The sequence below is a fragment of the Manis pentadactyla genome, chromosome 3 (genome assembly GCF_030020395.1).
Source record: "Manis pentadactyla isolate mManPen7 chromosome 3, mManPen7.hap1, whole genome shotgun sequence".
NCBI lineage: Eukaryota > Metazoa > Chordata > Mammalia > Pholidota > Manidae > Manis > Manis pentadactyla.
The window spans coordinates 159,733,551-159,754,476 of record NC_080021.1 but is presented as its reverse complement, the minus strand read 5'-3'; the positions used below and the strand labels follow the sequence as shown (position 1 = coordinate 159,754,476).

The window sequence follows — 20,926 nt, the reverse complement described above, 5'->3', positions numbered from 1 at the left end:
AGTGCCTATAGCTTTACCACAGAAATTCTATATCTTGGATTTTATCTTAGCAGTAATAATCAAGATTTGCACATAAAGATTTATGTATAAAGCTATTAACTGAGATAATATTTAAATAGCAAAAAACAGAAACCTCTTTGAGGTAGATACCAAATACCAAACAATAGGGAATTAGATAAGTCCTGGTACATATATACAATAAAATATCACAGAACCATTAACTACATTTTTAATATATAGGCAATACTATTGATTAATAATTAAGTAAAAAATAACAACACCAAGTAACACATGCTATCATTTAATTCTGTAAAACTTTAACTATAAAATATATTAGGAATTAAATAACAAATATTAACCATGGTGGTCTCTGGACAATGGGTCATAAATTATTTTTATTTTCTTTATACTTTTTTAGTTTTCATTTGTATATTCAGAAAAAATTATGTAATTAAAAAATTCAGAAAATTGTTATGTTATTCTTTTTTTAGTTGAGCAGACTCAACTAAAATTATACAATATTTATCCTTCAGTAGTGAGCCAAATTTGGTCAAAATTAGTCACCTCTTTAAACTCACCACAGAATAAACTAAAAGAAGCACAATGAACAGTGGAACAAACACCAAACACCCACTAGTTGCATTAATGTTAATCTCTCACTTTATTACACCGATTAGATAGACATAAAATGTGCACACATGGAGGCAACCAGAAAATAATGCTGTGATCTTGTGCTTAAAAGTGGTATAGACTGCATCCACAATGCAGAAGGAAAATAAGAGGGGCAGGTTGGAGAATAGAGTCAAAGCTTAAGCAAGTGAGTACAGTGTAGCAGACAGGTGTGGGCTCTGGCCTTGGTTACCTGGGCTCATTTACTGGGCCTTAGATTTACTAGCTGTATTCTTATGATCTTGCACAACTATTTCCTCACCTATAAAATTGGGGGCTAGTGCAGGAAAGTAAATACTTCATAGGGTTACTGTGAGGAGTAAATGAATTAGTACCTCTAAAGTGTTCAGAAAAATGGTCTGGCATTATTATAATATTAATTCTAATTATTATTATTTCTTAAGGTAGAGCTTGCAAGAAGTTTGAGTTTGGGTAAGTAACAGCAATGGGGAGGGTATTATAGGCAGAAGACACAACATGAGCAAAAGCACAGAGGTATTAGACAGAGCCCTGGCCTCTTAGACAACTCTAGTGACCAGGTAATGGATGGTCATATACTTCTATTTTTAAAGGCTTGGGGAAGTCCAACAAATTGAATTACTCCAGTCAAGACTTCTCCCTCATCTCTTGGTGCCTGTGATGGTTAATTTTATATCAATTTGGCTAGACTATCATGCCCTGGTTTTGGTCAAATGTTAGTTGACGTTGCTGTGAAGGAATTCTGTAGATGTGACTAATACTTGTCAGTTGACTTTAAACAAAGAAAATTAACTTCCATAATGTGGGTAGGTCTCATTCAATCAGTTGAAGACCTTAAGACTAACAACTGAAGTTTCCCAGAGAAGAAAAAAATTCTGCCTCAAGACCATGATATGAAAATCCCATCTGGGTTCCCAGCCTTCTGGCCTTCCCTACAGATTTTGGACTCAAAATTGCACCTTAACTCTTACCTGAACTTCCAGACTGTCAGCCTGCCCTACAGATTTCATACTTGTTAATCTTCTTGTGGTTCAGTGGTTCTTTTTCTCTAGAGAAGCCTGAAGTGCCACTTGCCCTCAACAAAAGATACCATGTTTTTTCCTGGCTGTCCAAACACTGGGATCCAGTCCTATCTTCTTTCCATTCCCCAAATCAATTATCTCTAAGTTTTGCTCCCATTTTTTCCCAGGGGACATAATTAGTTCTCAGTAAGAAGTTAATAAATGGTGAGCACCTTTATAGGGAGGAACTTAAAAAGCATCTACTGAAATCTAACACATTGGTGTCTGTCATGACAAAACCATAAAACATTATGCTAAGTGAAAAGGGACCTTTTTTTCCTTAAATACTCCATCTCTATTGATTATTAGTCAATTTCCACATTTTATGCAGCTCTAAACATGATTACAAAGGCTTGGACCAACCTGAAAGTAACTCTGAATGCAACTGAAACATGTAGAATATAAAATAATGTGTCAATATCATATATTTTAAAAAATATGTATTCATGTCACAAAGATGAACAGAAACATAGAAAAACACATAATTAAAAAAAAAAGACATCTACTTCACATCTGGCAATTATATGGCCAAGGTCCATGACTTCTTCCCATCCTGCACTCAAGGCAGACATGACTTTTCAGTCACCACACTCCCCATCTAGACATGATCTCCTAAACCATCCTCATCTCTGCTCTAAGCATCCCCTGCACCTGACATGAGTCCTGATTTCCCTTCTGGATTTTGTACAACCTTCTCAATCTGCAGACGACAAAACTGAAGCTCAGAGAGTGGTTGTATCTTATTCAAGATTGTGTAACTAGCTCACAGAAAAACTTGAGTCTAAATCTCTTGAATTTTAGCCATGACATTTTAAAAATAGAAATAAGTATTTTAGGCATAAAACAAACCGTAGAGAAGAATACGACAAATATCTGTGTACCTACAACCTAGTTTAAGAGTTTGAATTTGATGTTTATCATTTCCATACTGTTTTTGTACTTTTACTTCACATGACTGTTTCTATAAACAATACTTAGGGGCTGTTTGCATGTTTTAAAACACTCTATGATTAGTAACATATTGTCTACATCTTTCTACATTCTGGATTTCCTCTCAAAATTATATTGTTCAGATATATCCATCTCAACAATACTCTCGTACTTTCATTTTAATTACTGTATAGTCTTTCTGTTTATCTATTCTGTTGATCCATATTTGATTATTTCTGATTTGTTGCTATTATAAGTAAAACTACCAGGAATATTCCTATGTGTCTTTTACAATATGTATCTAAGTGGTCCTAACCTCTTTACTTCATACCACATATTCTCAGGTAAGGGCTAGGGAGAAGGGGCATCACTTTCTCACCTCCATGACTCTCCCTCTCCTGGGTTAGGTGGAGAGGGTGACTATGTATAATTGGGGAGGGGGGAATTAGTCCCATTTCTTTTGAAATTTGACTTTCACCAAGATAGATTCTTTATTTTGAATTTCAGATACAATTAAAAGGGGGTTTAAGATTTTTCTGTTTATAAGGAGATGTATTGGTCAAAAATGGGTTGTGATATCCAGTTAATTCAAAGAAGCCACTCCATAATAGTGCAATATTTAGACCATGTACAGAATGAGATGCTTAGGATGCCAGCAAAGCCTATGAATATTCCTCAATTCCTCAAACAGATGTTTCTGCCTTCATTAGTCAGACCCTAAGCTCTTTCCTGACAGTATTTTCTTTCTAGGAGAGAGGTTGCAAACTGGTCACTGACATGCTCAGTTAGTCTGTGGGCATATATATATTTTTTATTTTGTTATCATTAATCTACAATTACATGAAGAACATTATGTTTACTAGGGTTCCCCCCTTCACCAAGTCCCCCCCACAAACCCCATTACAGTCACTGTCCATCAGCATAGTAAGATGTTGTAGAATCACTACTTGTCTTCTCTGTGTTGCACAGCCCTCCCCATTCCCCATCCCACATTATACATTCTAATCGTAATGCCCCCTCTCTTATTCTCCGCCCTTATCTCTCCCTTCCCTCCCATCCTCCCCAGTCCCTTTCCCTTTGGTAACTGTCAGTCCATTCTTGGGTTCTGTGATTCTGCTGCTGTTTTGTTCCTTCAGTTTTTCTTTGTTCTTATACTCTCTGTGGGCATATTTTATTTGTTTTAATTGGTATTTGAAACACTATCAGCCAATTTAACAAGTAGGACATTTTATATAAAAATCTGGACTTCTATATTCTCCAGCAATGTTAGGCAAGTGCTCAGTGACAGAGAATAACCTCTTCAATCTGTCACGGTCTCCAGCATTCCCTATATAGTCACACCACACCCTTCTTCATTTCATCACCTGCCTAGGTCTGCTGTGCATCTGAGTTTGCTACCTCTGCTCCCAGGCCATTCACTATTTCTTCCTTATGTTGAGCAGTTAAAGGAGCCACTTATACAAAGATTCAGCTCATGAAACTCAGACAAATACTGGGGCCTACCATGGGAACTCACCTGTAGGCCAAGCAAACCAATACATAGGAATACAGGATTTTTGTTTCTCAAGAAACAGATGTTTCAGTCAAGACTGCCAGTGTTGAACTGAAACTTCCCTGAGTCAAGAATATATCGTGGCTGATTCAGAGAAGCTCAGAGTACCTGGGCCTCACGTATATCCCAGGCCTAATTGCATCTGTTCCTTGGTTCTGTGCCCAGAGATGAGTATACAGTGATAGGATGTATTTTCACAAATGGCTTTGAGGGAAATGGTGGGAGATGGGGAGGATGCAAGGGCCAGTTTCATTCTATTCAGTCATATTTTGTGCTTATGAACTGCCAGAGATATGTATAAGCCAGATATGGACAAGTATTTCAAATACCAACTAAACCAAAATTTGAAGGTTTTCTAGGGTTGCTTTCATAATTGGTGCCTTTGGAATTTGGGGTATATATTCAGGAAATTTAAAAATGAACAGTTCTGAAAATTCTGAGTAAATGATGCAAAGTTAGGTTGAAATTTGTATGATTTTTGTATCATCATTTTGGTGAACTCATGAACTCATGCTTTATGCCATGTGACTCCTAGATTATAAGAGGGGAGGTGGCTTTCCCAAGAAAGCTAGAAACACCCATTTTACAACATAACCCAGGCCTGTTGATCCCCAACACACCACTTCCCCAGGGTCTAAGCTTTTCATCCAACCAGTCTGAATGATTTCAACAACCCCGTTTTTCCCTGACCTCCAAATCATATCTTTTCTTTACTGCAAATTCCGGCTCCAAGCCTGTCAACCTCACAGAGAGACCTCTATTCCCCCAGCATTACAGCCTTGATTCATAGCTCCCAACAATGTACTTAATAATTGTTGCAAAAACATAAATTACTGACTGCATCACAGTTGAGTATCTTCCCCTTGCTGTTACATTTTAATTAGGTTTCTAAGTATGTGAGCCCAGATATGCTATGTAGTATTCCTTAGAAGTGCTTTAGCAATCTAGGCAGACCAAAGGTTACATAATAGCTCTGCAGCTGTGAAGCAGACACCATCTTTGTTCTCCAAGAAAGGTACAGAACAATGTAGGGTTGCAAGAACAACTAGCTAAAATGCCTCTGAATGGGAAGATTCTGTACAGGTCTAAACTATTCAGTTGCCCTTTGTGCATTAATAGAACAGGGATTATTTCTTAATTCAAGCTGGGAGAGAAAAAGAGGTGAAGTAGAAAGAAAAAATCATGACTACTCACAGTTCCATTTATTTCTGTCCGTATTGTGGTAACAGATCTTTTTGTTGTGTCTGCAAAATAAAAACCCCAGTGATGGAATAAGATTAATGAGAAAAGTGTTCTGTTAATAGGCTAAAAGATTGCAAACAATAAGTAAATAAATCTACGTATAGAAGTCCAAATGTCTACCATGGCTTGAGACCTCAGCCTGAATAATATATAATGCAAAATTGTACCCTTAGGCAAAAATTGTGAACAAAAGAGTCCTCCACTTCCCAATTCCTTTGTCTATCCTTGTTCCCTGGGTTCTCAGAAGCTGAGGGGCTGCTAATTTGGGTAGTCAGCCCAGGAAATGTCTGGCTCCAGAATTCTCTCTCCATCTTCTGCTTTAGTTTCCACTGCCACTTCCTTCCTGTCTACACACAGCAGAAGGTATGATCAATTATTTTGCACTAAGGTGTAAATGACTGATACTGGTTTAAAACAACTCACTGGGCAGAAGAGGAAGTTCACATAATGGGATGCTGCTCACCACCATTTCCCCCATTTCATCTCTTTCTCAGACTCTGATTTAATATGTTACCTCCCCTTCTGATTTCTTCCAGGTCTTGATGTTCATCTCCTGCAGTTGCCTGGGTTCCTGAACTCAGTCCATCTCTAATTCTGTTTTTGCTCTGTACACCAGATTTTTAATAACTCTCTCATGACCATCCTGACCTTGGCCTAGAACTTTGAGGGCCTCTATCTGGCACTGTAGTCTCCTTCAAGAGGGTTTACATTTGAAAGGAGCTTAATGGTTAACACATAGGAATTGCCCTTGAATGTTGGAGTTTCATGGAAGGCCTTCCTAATCCCTGAGAGGTCTGTGCTGTCATTGTCTTTAGTTCTTCTGTAAGCCAGCATTTTGGCCTTTGGTTTAAATCCCTATAAAGTCCTGACTCAGGCTTTCAGGGCAGTGCCACTCAAAGTAAAGTCCAGGGGCTGGAGCTGGTAGATGAATTGTTTGTTTCCAGTCCATGATAACTATAGAAATCAAGTGAAACATGTAGAAACTTCAACATAATTCTTTTATTATGTTATTTTTTTATCACATTTTTTGAAATGTCCTATTTATTGAATCCAGTAAAAATTGGCTTTATTGTTTTATGCCTTTGTTCTATTTCATTTTTTAGTAATTTGTCTTTAATATATATCAGAAATATATTTAGAAAAATTTTTAAAAATGAACTGTTTTTTTAACCATAGAGAGTTGAGGAATACTGTTCTTAAGATCTGAAAACATGTTCTAGAGATCTGATGTCTATACCTGGTAACTTCTCCAATTCTGATCTTGGGTTTGTTCAGCAAGTCAATGGAAAAGTCACTCAATTCTTTTGGGTTTGAGACTCTCTGCTTCTGCAGCCCAAAGATAATATTGCTCACATTGACTCGTTTTAACCAAGCCCTTTTGTAACAAAAAGGCCACAAGTTTTAGAGTTAGACTTGTGTTCAAATTCCCAACTATATAATTTTATTTTCTGAGCTTCAGTTTCTTTCTCAGCAAAACAGACATACTCCTTGCCTTGAAGAGTTTTTGTGAAACTAACTGAAAAGAAATTTGTAAAGGGTGCAACACAGTGCTGTTTAATAGAACTTCCTGCAAAGATGGAAATATTAATATATCTGCTCTGTCCAATATAGCAGCCACTAGCCTCATGTGGCTATTGAGCACTTACAATGTGTGAGCAAATAAAATGTGACCAAGGAATTGAATTTTTATTAAATTTAAATAACCACATCTGAATACTATATTGTATAGAGCAGGTTAGTATATATACCTTTGTATAATAGGTTACATGTTTACAATTTTATTGAACATCTATATGGACCAGGAAATGTCAGAGACATACAATATATATTGGCCAATAAAAGAAGCCCAGTTCCTGCACTCATCAAACTTAAAGACTAATGGATGAGGCAGAACTTGGCATTATTTTTGCAGCAGAAGCTGCTAAATTCTCCTCTGGGACACAGCAAGTCATTCTGTGTTGAATGACCTCGTAGGTGGAAATAAATGGTAAACAGAACCTTTTACGGACTAACAACAGCTGCCTTCGCAATACACCTTGGTGTGCAGAGCTGGGCACTAAGGCATAGGTGGGTAATTCTGTTTAGGAGCCAAGGAGTCTCTGGATGGGACTGAGATTGCTACCTGTTTACTTGTCTCTCTCCAATAGACCGAGAACTTCAAGACAACAATGGCACTAAGAGGAACTCAAAAGAAGGAAGTTAGGATTGGCATCCCAGGCTTAACAAGAGGCCTAGAGCAGAAGAGGCTAGCTGGGCACAGCTGTGGTTAAGGCAGGAAGCCCCTTCTGCCTCATCAGCCTGTGAATGTCTTGCTTTGGCAGAACATATGAGGGGAGCCAGAAAAGTTATCATCTTGTATCACTCTGGTGTGTTTGGGATCCGGACCAGCAAGAGTACCTTGCATCGTGGATGGAGACACCCAGAGGGAGTAGAGATGTTGAGTGGCAGGAGTAGAAACAGCAACAGCTCAAAACCAAGGCCCTCTGGTGAACTGACCTAGCTCCCCAGCAGCCTTCCTGCCTCTTTGGAAGCAGCACTGGCCCTGTGGGCTAAGTCAGTCTCCTGACACGAGCAGGAGTTAGGGAAGTACATGCTGTAAGAGGGAGACACTGAATTCTACTAACATGGGAAGGTAGTTGCTTAAGGAATTCATTGGAAAATTAAAAGGGATGCAATTACATTTGTAGCCCAAGCTATTAAAACAGTTCCCAGATATGTAATTGTGTATTGAGTGTATTAAAAAGAGAAGTAGGTGCTATTGAGATATACGACAAGCGGATTTACTGTAATGGGTGTGGTGAGGGGGTAAAATTGGGGGCTGCTTGATGAAGTGACAGTTTAGCTAAGATTTAAAGGCTGACTCCAACTGCAGGTGGACAAGTAGAAGAAAGTATGTTAAGAAAAGCAAATAGCATACAAGAAAACTCAGAATTGAAAGAATGGGATGCCTCTGAGGACTAGAAAATCCTATATGGCTAGTGCTTGGAGAATAAGGGCAATGGTTATGTGGTATAAAGCTGTAAATATGAGTCACACCTCCCAGGGTTTGTTGGGAATTCATCCAGTGGGCAATGGAAAGCCACGTAAGAGGTCTGAACAGAGGAGACATGGTAGATTGGAGAATTTAAAAGCCTCTCCTAGCTAAAAATGAAAATAAACCATATTGGAGGTAGCAGGAGTCAATGCGGGAGACAGGTTGGGAGGGCTCTGCTTTAGTCTAGGCTGAAGCACAGTAGTGGCAGTGAGGTTGGGTCAAGAAACTGTAAATGTTCCTTCTCTTGTCATTTCCCACTTTACAGACAGAAAAACATCTCAAAGAAGTGAGGGGATTTGTACAAGATCAGAGAGCCAATGAATGACTAGACTTCCAACTTGGTTTGAAGCTCTTGCCATAGTGCTAGCAGTTCTCACCCTTTTCTGTGACGTATGGGTTTGTGTGCACAGTAGGTGCATTTCCATGTGTGTCCCATGCAAGAAAGCAGATTCCGATGCATCTGAGTTAGAGAGGAGGGTTATTACATGGGCAACTGTGATTTCATTCTGGCTCATTAAGAGCAAGAAAAGGAATCATTTGCAAGTTTACTCACTTAACTCTTACTAGTAACAAAGGTCTCCCACAGCAACTAGTACCTGAGCCTTGCACCCAACTTGCAGCTAATGACACCCTCACTCACTCGAGATTGGGTTGAAGGGAGGATTTTTTTCTTTTGCATGTGACTCTATTTCACTCAACTAAATACAGTAGGCATAGAAGACTGTGATCATTTCTGGGGTGACAAATGGGTTCTCAGGCCCCAGGCCTGGAACCATGGTATACAGCTGTTTCTGAGAGGTATATATGGCGGAGGTAAAAGAAGAATGGCAGAAGATAAGATTCTAATGAACTGCATCTGTCATGACTCTCTAAGGTCATAGATTTGCAGAAGTGATTCTGTTCAGTCAAAGTTCTGTGGGACAAGACCCTGTAACTCCTCCTTTATGGTGAAATACCCAACCCTCCCACTTCTGTCGTTTCTCTTTCTTTTCTCATTTTCTTTTCTTCCTTCTGTCTTCTGTCTTCTTCCTCCTCTCCCTACCTTTCTTTTTACAATAGTTCCTTGCATTCTGCAGCAGGGACTTCTGTGATTAGCACCCAAGGTAAAGCACACATAGGGCAATGGACAAATGCAGTATGACAATATTTCATGACAGGTGAGAATACAGAAGTTAGACTATAAATGCAGGATCACAACCACCCAAAAGCCCCCTAATCCTCAAATAGAGACCACTGCAAATTCCTACTGAATTATTTCCAGATGTCATTTCCTTTTCTATACACAAGTCCACATGTAGATCTTGGCAGGAGCTTGCTGGGTGCTGGCAAAGAGACAGTTTAGGGAAGCACCAGATCAGCCTGCAAGTATTCTGACCAGGGCTCAGTGGCTGCAGGCATGCACTGGCCCAGCTGGCATGCTAGAAAAGAGTGTGTCAGTGAGAATATGACACCCTTAGAAGGGAACCTGGGGGAGCTTCTGGGACATCTCAGGGCACCACCCCACCTTCAAATGGCTTCACACACTTTTCTCCTTTCCTTACCAACCAGGGGTTTCAGATTCCTGGGGGTAGGAGGAGGGCTTAGCCCAGTTCATACCAAGAATGGCAAAAGAGGAATGAAAACAAAAGGAATCCTCAGAAAGGACCTTGGTATCCTTGTGCCAGTGAACTCTGACCACACAGCTGTCTGCACTGCCAAACTGCACTGATCCCATGAGGTTGACGACACTTGGCTCAAAGAACAAAGCAAACTATGTCAGCCACAGGAACAAAACATTTCTTTTAAAACATTCAGGTTAAGGACTTCAGCTCACTGAAGACTAAAGATTTTCTTCTGGGGTAAAATGATCAGGACAAGCCCAAAGCAATTCATAAGCTTTGAGTGGATTTAGAGTAAAACTGGGAAGCTGTAGGCCAGTGGGGCAAAGCAGAGCCTCACATTGCAGGCACCCAGCCCTTTTGATTACTGTGGATAAAACTCACTTACCTTTTCTAGAATAAAACTTTTGGCAGAGCTGTTTTCTTAGGACTATCATTGTAGCTATGACCACTAAAGCAATGATGAAGGAAGGGATGAGAACATGAAGCAGTGAAGTTGGAGAGGTGCTGGATTCCATCTCACCTGGGTGAAAGAAGAGCACCAGAATCCCATTACATGGTAGCTTAGAGGTAAACCAAGTTGGCATCTGTGTGGGTTATAACCAGTATGGCCAACTTGCACTGAGGATGTACTCCATACCAGGTACTCTTCTGTGTGTGCTGCAAATATTAGCTCATTTACTCCCCTAAATCACCCTCTGAAGCAGGGGTGTTTCAGTAAAGGGACCCCCAACTTTACTAGTATAGAAAGTGAGGCAGAGAGAACCTAGGAAACTCCCAAAGTTATATAGTAGGCAACACAGTAGAGATAATCCAGACTGTCTGGTTCCAGATTTCATGCTTTTCATCATTCTCATACATCTGTCATTTTCTTTTCCTTCCTTTTTTTATTTTTCTTTTGTGTCCATCCCTCCCTCTCTTCCCTCCTTCCTCTCTACCTCCCGCCCTCCCTGGTATCATCATCATCTCTCTCTTTCCAGCAGGATAGTCCCTTAGCCCCCAAATCTCCCCCTTCCAATGTCAAGCACTAATAGTGCTTAGAATCTATACCATCAGTTATTAAATTTCAAGGGTTAATAGGATCCTTTCGAAAAGAAAAACTGCATATTGTCAGTAGTGTTATTATATAAAAACCAGTCATCTATACCCTAGTGTGAATTACTAAACTAGCCCTTTTCCTTGTCCCAGCAATCAAGGTCCTGGCACTGAGGAGAAGATGGATTTAGTTGGAGCATGGGGAAAACCCTCTAAAGGTGGGCTCTGTGTATCTACAGGCTGGATTGAGGGCCCCAGACTAACAAAGGGTAGGGCTTTTGGGAGGGGGGTTCACTATAGAGAGATAGAAGGCATGCTGTGCCCTTTCCAAAAGCCTGAGTTTTGCCCCATGGAGTAACACACATAGAATAAACATGACAACCTGATCTGGGAAAAACCTGGCAAAACCGCTCAGGAGAAATGGCTTAGTCTCACCAACTGCCCTCCCTGTCTTCCATCACAATGCTGAGAACCATAGATTCTTTTAGCTGAGAAATGATTAGACATCATTTAATCTGAACCCCTCATTTTAGAGTTAAGAAGCAAGGCTCAAAGATGCTAAATAATCTATCTAAGGTTTTCACTGCTAAGTAAGTGGTAAAACCAGGACTGTAAACCCAGATCTGTCTGATCCTAAATTCAGACCCTACAGATACCTGTCTCTATCCAAAACAGTGAAGTGAACATTAAGGAAGAAAGGGATTCAGAAGCCTGGCTCATGTACCCATTGGATAATCCACAGTGATTAGCATTGCTCCTTAATGGCTAGGAAGTATGTTTTAAGCACTTGCTGCATGTAGCACAGTGAGTCAAGGAGTCCTGGGACCCTCAGTGTCCCACAATAGGAGAAGTCCCTACCTCAGTGCCTTTTTGCAAACCCTTGTCCTATGCAGGTTCCCTCCCATAGTGAGGAGAGGGAGCTGACCGGAACAGAGGTATCATGTCAGGGGATAGCAGTCCCTTGCACATACAGAAGTTCTACTCATCCCTGAAGACCTTCTAACATTGAACATTCAACAGGACATCAGTCTGTTTAGACTGTTAAATATTTGGGGCACAAAGACTTTATTTAAGTCACCTCTGAATCTCCTATGGAGCCAAGCACCAGCTACATAAAAGGTGTCAGTAAGGATCTGTTGGGCTGAATTGATAATCTGTTTACCTATTCCACCCAGTCTGATCCTTCCCGTTATTAGTTACTTTGTGGCAGACTGCTGCTTACCCTTAAATCCGTTTTCCCTTTCTTCCCTAGTATTAGGGTGTTAGCTGGACACATGGCTTCTTAAGGCTATATTTCCAAGTCTCCTCTGCACTTGTGTATGGACAGCCATGTAAACCAAGCTCAGGTCATGAGAATGGGTCTTCTGAGTCTTGGCCTTAGAACACTGGATGTGTCTTCTACCACTCTTTTCCCTTTCTGAGGGCTGAAGTTTGGATGTGGCAGGGACCCAGACTTTGACAATTCACTAGAGAGAATGGCAGAGCAACAACATAGAGTGAACCCGGATTGAAAGACAGGATGTTTAGTCATCCATTCCAGAGTCACTAGAGCACCTCCCCCTCCCAGACTCTCACTGCTGTGTTTATTTTATTCTATTGGCTTTGGAGAAGCATGTGATAGGTCAAATAAGTCAGCAGTGAACAGCTCAGTTTATGAGAATGAGTACAAAGGGGACAGTCATAAGACAACTTAATGCTTCTGAAAAATAGAAGCGAGGAACCCGTGGGAGGATGTGTGACTTCAGTAATTTTATTGCTGGTATTTGTACCACAAGGGGATCATTTGACTGCTCTGATGTGGCTGTCCACACAGTCCAGGATTAGTCCAGGATTATTTAAGACTAAGTCTCTAACCCATTCATCTGACATTTATTGAGCATTTATTATAAGTAAAGCACTCTCCTTTTACTTTGGCAAAAAGAAGACTCATGTGAGCAATTAAAACGCACAGGAAATAAAATAGCAATGAAAGGTAAAAACTACTGCTATAGGGAAAGTAATGGTGCAGGCAATCAGTATTAGGAGACAAGATGAGTGAGGAAAAGATCCCTTATGCCCTACAGTTTACTGAGCTGCCCTGGAGAGAGGGTGGGCTTGGAGCTGGTGCATAATGGTATTTTATGTAGAAGAAACTGCCTAAGCAAAGAAATCATGGAGGTGGGAGAGGTAAAAGCAAGTTTAGAAAGCACATAGTGAGGAGAGGAGTTGCCCGGAACAGAGGGATCATGTCAGGGGATAGCAGGATGAATGTAACTGGTAAGGATGAGTAAAACTAGGCTGAAAATCTTTAACTGCCCAGAGATTTCTCCATCTCCCTGCTGGTTGCATTCATGAGTGATAATCCTGGGTGATCCTGATGGAGAGAAGGGCCACCTTGCTTCATCCTTAAGGCTGACCCAAGGCTCACAGAGGAATGGTCGGTCTGCCCTACTGCTTCTCTCCGACAAAGGAAAAAAACACTGATGTGCAATGCAGTGGTGAAAGATGTCTAATTATTTCTAAATGCACCTTGCCCAGGCCCCTATTTCCCTGCAGAGATCCTTATATAAGAGTCCTTCCAGAACACCATTTCGTTCAAAGTACTGACCTATGCTTAACCAGGCAGGAAATTCTGCATAACAAAGGACAGATGAATAAATAAACAATCCTAGGAAAAAATTAATTCCCTTGGAATTCTTAATATATAAGCCTCTAAAGCTCTAGGGTGAATTAGTTATAGCTCAGCTTCATAAGGTGATAAGTTTGGCAGTCAATTGTGATAAAAAGAGAGTAGAGAATGTTGAAAGACCAGTTTGCCTAATTCTCTGTTATAGTCCTGCCTCACTTACTCTCAGCCTCTCCTCTGATTTCAGCCACAGCTCAGGGGGAATTCTAGGTGTGCTTCAATTTACTTCATGGTCAGTGATTCATCTGTCATGGATACTTAGCTTTCTGCCCTGTGATGACTCTGATACTACAGATGCTGGGCACTGGGGAGTGGGGATAGAGGTTCACTCAGCCCATAAGCATGCATATCTCCCAGGGGAAGGAAAATCACACTCCTGGAGACAACAGTCAGCCAATGGGGATGAAAGTGCAGGGATTAGACCTTCCACCAGAAGTCCTCTGAGTAAACATCTTAGGAAGCCATCTATACCTCTCAGGTGGTCCTTGAGTATTTGTACTCCTGTTTTCCCCTCACCAACAACTTTGATAATGCACCCATATATTTACTTTCTTTTCTTACCTGTCTTAATCTCCTAAACCTCTCACTTCTGCTCCTTGGGGTCTGAACCCAAACATGTGTATGCCACACAAATCCTTACCATAGCCTCTGTTTTGTCTAAGACAAAGGGCAAAAGTGAAATATAACGACAACATAGTGAATTTTCTATAAAGTCAAAGTTAGTCAGTACTAGGGGCTGTCCTTAATTCTGAGATTACACCCTTTATTAGTATGGTAGCAGAATAATGACTCCCCTGAAAGATGTCCATGTTCTAATCCCTGGAACCTGCGAATGTGTTACCCTATACGGCACAAGGAAGTTTGCACATGTGATTATATTAAGAACCTTGAAATGGGAAAATTGTTCTGAATTATCGGGTTGGAGGTAGTTATCTAATGTAATCATAAGGGTTCTTAAAAGGAGGAAGAGGAAGGCAGGAGAGTTAAAGAGAAATGATGACTGAAGCAAAGGTCTGAGCCATGCTATTGCTGCCTTTGGAGGTGGAGGAAGTGGCCACGAGCCATGAAATATAGGTGGCCTCCAAAAGCTGGAAAAAAAATGAGAAAATGAATTCTTCCTTAGAGCCTCTGCAATCCTGTCAACACCTTGATTTGAGCTCAGTGAAGCCCTTTTTTGGATTTCTGATTTCCAGCGGTGTAAGCTAACAAATTTGTGTTGTCTTAAGCCCACAAAGTTTGTGGTCATTTATTATGGGAACAATAGGAAACACATATTCTTTGTGATAAAACAACCTGTCTCTATGAAACGATTTTGATTCTAGATATTAATTGCTTTTATTTGGTGAATAAATGTTCTTAACTAGTGAATAAAAAATTGTCAGACTTCTAAAATTGTTTGAAATTTTGCTGGTGAATGAAGTTCTGAAGTATAGGATTCAATATAACCAGCAAAGGCTCTGAAATATTTTTAAGAGGCTGGTTTTCCTGGAAAATCCTATAACTACTTGACTAGTATGGCAAAGCCAGCAAAGTAATATTCCATCTGCTGACTTACGGTTCTGCACCTGAGTCACAGTGACTAGCTTTTGTGTTGGGTATTTTCTGTTTCCTCTTCGGATCCATTCTTTACACTCCAAAACTCTGTGGAGTCCCTTGTTCTCCAACTTCCAGCTGGGTTCAGCCGATTGGAGGCACCAGTAGGAGACTGAAGGGTGTGGGGAGAACGAGGTTGGGGTATTCATTCATCCAGTTTCTACCCTTTACAGTTGCTGCAGGTGGCAGCGTCCCTCTACTGGTGGCCAGCCACGGTTCCTGCCAACTGGTGCTTTCCCTACAACTCCCTTCTCCAGGTGCCAGTGATCCCTCCAACAGTGGCAATTGCTTCCCATTGTTGAAGGCCCAGGGTCCCACACTATCCTTAGCAGTGTCTCTAAATCTTGATCACAACTTCATAGTCTCTTTATTACAATCTCCTCAAATTCCCCACTCTGAGTGTGCCATCTATTTCTTGTCTGAACCCTGATTAATAGAGGTAGGAAGGGCAGGCAGCTCTTACCTTGAGGGTCAATGACTGCTGAAGTAAGTTCTTTCATGTTAGCATTCCAGAACACACAGCTGAAGTTTCTGCCAGGGTGTGGCTTTAGGCGCAGAACACTAGTGACCTGGTAGAGGCCCTCAGAGGTCTTGGTGTGGCTGGTGTTGGCAGGAACACTGTTGTTGGGCCAGGACACTTCTGCCAGGGGATAACCTTCAGCTTGGCAGGTGAGTTCTACCTCATCTATCCCTGGGACCTTATGGATCAGAGTGTTTATTTTCTTATAGGAAGCTGAACAATAGAAAGAGAAAAAGAAATAAGTCTTTTCTGATACCTGTGGAGCTCTGTACTCAGTGCAATGTGAAATGAATAAAATTAACATTCTTAATATTAAGTAGTAATGGTTTTAATGTTTAAAACATTTCCTTTGTCCCAGATATTATTGTCTTTTACATACATTGAAGTATTTAATTCTATAATACAACAAAAATGGCATTGTTGGTATGCCCAATTTTTGCTGGAGGTAACTGAAGCAAGACAAGTTGCATATGCTTTACACCACCACACTGTGACTTCCACACTGTAAATTATCTCACAATTGAGGACTGGAGAGAAGAGAGGATGGATAAATAAAATCACTAGATAACCCTTGTATCTTACTTTATTTAATGCTTTTTCTAACATCGTCAGGGGAAAATTTTCATTCCACTGCTCCCTTTCCTCTATTCTTTTTGAGATTGGGAGGAGAAAAATATAAAGACCTATATTTTTACATGAAGTGAAGTGATCAAATGATCAAATAATCTAATGAAATGATGTCTACATATAGTCAAGAATTTGAATGTATATTTGTTATTTATTTCTCCTCTCCTACATGCATGTACAAATACACACACTTCTGTGCAGGATATGCTGAGTGAATTAATCAGACATGGCTCCCTTGCCCTGCCTCTAGAAAACTAAGATCTAAAATAGAAATGAGTGACATTTAGAGCCAATAGGAAGACATGAGAACAAACTGCAATTATTTTATATAACTTATATAAATATATTTTATATAAATTACATAAATATATTTAAAAATAATTACGTGTCTTTACTTCAAAGATTTTATTAAAATTCTATTCCTTAAAAAAATATTTTCTACTTAATGAAAACTAGTACTCGTTCCTTCTTCCCTTCACCAAAAATCAACAGGTTACTTTCCACACTCCATGGTATCTGAAATGTTGTTAATATTCATTAACATATAGTATATATGCAAAATGTAATATATTTAGATAATATACATTTATATATATACAAATAGTTTGATCACACCAGTGTCATACATATGCCATATACATATATATATATTTTCCCAAAATTGTTGGGAAGAATATAAATGGGCACAAACTTTGTGAAAAGCAGTTGTATGTTAAAATTATGATACAGCCATGTGGGAAAAGTCAAATCTGTATGATTTACAAAGTACTTCCTAAGAGCTGAGCTTTGTGCCCTCCTACACAGTATGTGGAGGAGGAAGGAATCTTCATGCCCCTCTCCATAATTTTTGCCTCTTAAGAACCTCCTTGTATCTCTGTGATGAGTTGCTAATTGGATTAATTTTAGCCAAAGACATTCACTAGGTCCCAGTTCACTGGAGAGCGGGGTGACTGCATTTGAACCACTGGTCTAACAGTGGCCTTCTGTTGAAGTTCTTGTCTCCATGTGGTAAAGCATACTTGGCAGGGTTTGATAGCTGGTCTGCTTCCAAAAGCTCTGACATATTCCTAGCTCACAGTATTCCAGCTTCTGCTTGTGACTGGGTGGGTGGGGAAGATTTTCTTATCCATGAGGTGTATGGGTGAGTGACTTCAGGGTCTGATCTACAAACCTGGACTCTTAAGATGAGGGAGCAAGAAACAAAAGTTCCCTATTTTAAGTTATGTTCGACAGTGTAAATTGCCAGAGAAGCCCCAAAGTTGGGAGAGATGAAAGGGGAAAATTATGTGTTCATCCAGTCATTGATTTAAAAAATGGAATTTATTTCTCATTTGGCTATTGATTCTTGTGGGTATAGCTCCAGTAGTCAAGAACTTGGAGAGGAACAGAGTGAGTGGCTCTAAGACTTGACTCCACCCCCATAACATATATTATCTCATTTTAATTATAGAAGGACCCTGGGAAGTAGGTAAAATTCATATTCCTATTTTGTAAACAAGGAAACAGCTGGAATCTGGGTAGGAGTGGGGACTAGAATTCATGCCGTTCATGGCTACAGTATTCTGAATTGTGCTTTGGAATCATCATAAGGTGATGTAATGCAAAAGTCTGGAGATGGAGCAATATACATAGGAAGAGGGATATGTTTTCCTGAGGTACTTAGCACCCAGATCTAGTAGAGCATGAGGTGAAATAGGTTTTGGAGCAGCTTACTGAAGGTCTTGAACTGGTTAGACTCACCAGTCTCCTTGGATCCAAATTTTGGCCTGCCTTTAGCAATCAAACAGTATCTGAAGCATGCCTATTGAGTACTCACCTTATCTATCATTTTATGTTATTTATTATTTATGTTACTTACCTTTTCTTGATGTCCTCTAATAATCATTTCATCCTATTATATTTGAATTATTTCTGTAAGCTCTAGGATCTTTGGGGAAATGGTTTAGAATGAATGGTATCATAGGAGCCAGGGTGTTGTGTGTGAAAGTCTGGCCTGTTCCTGCAGGATAGCTTGGGACAAGAAGCTGATCTTGATGGTCAGGTTGAGAGTTGGAAGATTTCAGAGTTGGAAGGCCACAAATCAGGAGCTGTGCTGAGGCTTTAACTTGGTATACAAAAAGAGGCTTGATATAAAAATGAGGCAGCAAATGGAAGAGATGTTCAAGTGAAAGAATCAGCAAGGTTTGGGGAAGGACAAGAACTCACATCCTATATTTATAACATATGAAAGACGCCTCCACAGCCTCTTTCCTATTTGGCATGATTATCAACAACACACAATGGGGAAGCTGGATGGAGGGTGATATTCTTAGGAAAGGATGAGTAATTTTAGAATTTCAGAGGTGGAAGTGATCTTAAAATTCAACTAGTCTAACTTCTTGCTCAATGAGAAATATCTTCTGCAGCAACTTTGCTAGATAACTACCTTGATGAATGTTTCACATGAACTTGGAAATAATGTGTATTGTGCAGTTGTTGAGTATAAGTTTTATATATGTCAGTTAGGTCAATATAGCTGTGTTTTTCAACTCTTCTATTTTCCTTTTTGTTTGTTCTATCAGTCATAATAGTGGTGAGTTGAAATCTCTAAATATGATTGTGATTTGTTTATTTCTCTTTAGGTCTGTCAATTTTTGTTTTATATTTTTGAAGCTATATTGTTAGATGTACACACACCCACAAGATTGTTATGTCTTCCTGTCAAACTGACTTTTTTATCATTATGAAATGTCCTTTTTTATCTGTAATAACACTTCTTTTCTGATATTAGTCACCTGCTAAATAACTAGTTTTTGGTTGAATACATCAATGAATGGAAGCTCCTACCTCTAGAAGCAGTCATTTTCATGATTAGACAATTAAAAAGTTAAGCTTCCATTGGGAAACATCATATTTATGCTGAATCAAATTTTGCCTCATGGTAGCTTCAACCCATTGGTACTTGTCTGGTTTAGTAAAACAACATGTGGTAAGCACAGTAGTTCAGAACATGGGCTTTTGAGTCTAAAAGTTTTCACTAGACTTGAGCCAAGGGCTGGTGCCATGACCTGTCAAGCCCTTAGGTTTTTCAGTTTTAAAATTGGTAGTAATATAATATATATAAAATATAAATTCAAAATATAAATATAATATAAAATAATACTTATCCTTAACAAGATGTTAAGATAATTAAATGAATTAGGTGTCTAGATCATAGTAAATTAATACTAGCAATTATTTTTAGCTCTCCATATGACAAGGCAATCCTTCAAGTATTTGAAAATAACTGGCAAGACTCCATACAGTATTTTCACCTCTAGGTAGAACATGTCTACTTCCATCAACCATATCTTACAGGACATAATTTTCAGACACACCTCTAGATACCAGTCTTTGGATTCACTTTATTTTTGCCATTGTAGCATGACCTATATTCCAGATATTATCTAGGCAGCAAAAAAATATAGTGTGACTAATTATTTCCTATGCACTGAGCACACTTAGGCCCAATACAGGGTTTTAATGAAGCCTAAGGGCATAATAAACCTTTCACTTGGAGATGGTCTCCAGGTTGACCCAAGACCATCAATTACTCTTTGTTAGCTTTGAGTCAGTAACTACTAGTTGTTTAGTCTGTTATAGATACAATCAATTGTAATATTATTCACCCCATGTTTTACCACTTTATGCATACAGTGTGTGCTCTGTGGATCCTGGGCCTGTTTGCCCTCAGATCCATCCCTTAATTTTTCTTCACTGCTCTGTACTGCAGCAAGAGTGAATCCTGCAGGCTGTGTATTCCAGGCTCTTGACAGCCAATAGGAGGCATGGTGGGAATACTGGAGGGCAAGAAGCAGAGAGAGTTAGGGTATTTCTCTCCCATGCTATATGCTATAATGGACTCTCCAGCAGCAACCACTTCTCTTCCCTGGCTCCAGCTACCATTGGAAAGGACCACCAAGGTTCCAGTGTCTGTCAAGTGACTCTGGCTCCTGGGTTTCATTAATCCCTGCTTCTCCCTTTCCTTTCAGGCCTGTGGTGATAGATGCTTCCTGCTAGTATTTAGTTGCTGATTGCCTCCCTGTTTCCAGTGTGGCTTCTCAGTCTGTTCCATCCAAAGAATTATTATTTCCTGGTTTAAATTTTCATTGGTGTAAATAATGCCTATTTTTCTTGTTGTCTCTGACTATATGATTTATATGTCACTGGCAACTCTAGTATTTCTAAAATAAGATAAGCTGAACATACTGTTACCTGCTTTATCATCATGATGACAGAAACTAAGGTGAAACATGTAGTTTTATATGCTTTACTCTTAGAGAATCCAGGCAGGTTTATAATAGTTGCTGAAATAAATCTTTTAGGATTGCTCCCAATTCATCTGTTAAAGGGCCTGGAGAGGAACATCAGGTTTGGAGAAAAGACACTGCAAGCAGAGATTC

At 39.7% G+C, this 20,926-nt stretch overlaps 1 protein-coding gene across 4 annotated transcripts in view; it reads right to left on the bottom strand.

The window, feature by feature from the left end:
• Positions 1 to 20,926, bottom strand: part of PDCD1LG2 (programmed cell death 1 ligand 2) — a 173,155-nt gene that overhangs the window by 127,713 nt on the left and 24,516 nt on the right. For 3 of the 4 annotated variants that reach the window (XM_057498645.1, XM_057498646.1, XM_057498644.1), the window contains exons 4-6: positions 15,822 to 16,091; positions 10,454 to 10,588; positions 5,386 to 5,435 (exon numbers count right to left, since the gene is read on the bottom strand). In XM_057498645.1, coding sequence (XP_057354628.1) covers positions 5,386 to 5,435; positions 10,454 to 10,588; positions 15,822 to 16,091 — 455 coding nt within the window. The remainder of the gene's footprint in view (positions 1 to 5,385; positions 5,436 to 10,453; positions 10,589 to 15,821; positions 16,092 to 20,926) is intronic. The other variant, XM_057498647.1, reaches the window with a different exon arrangement.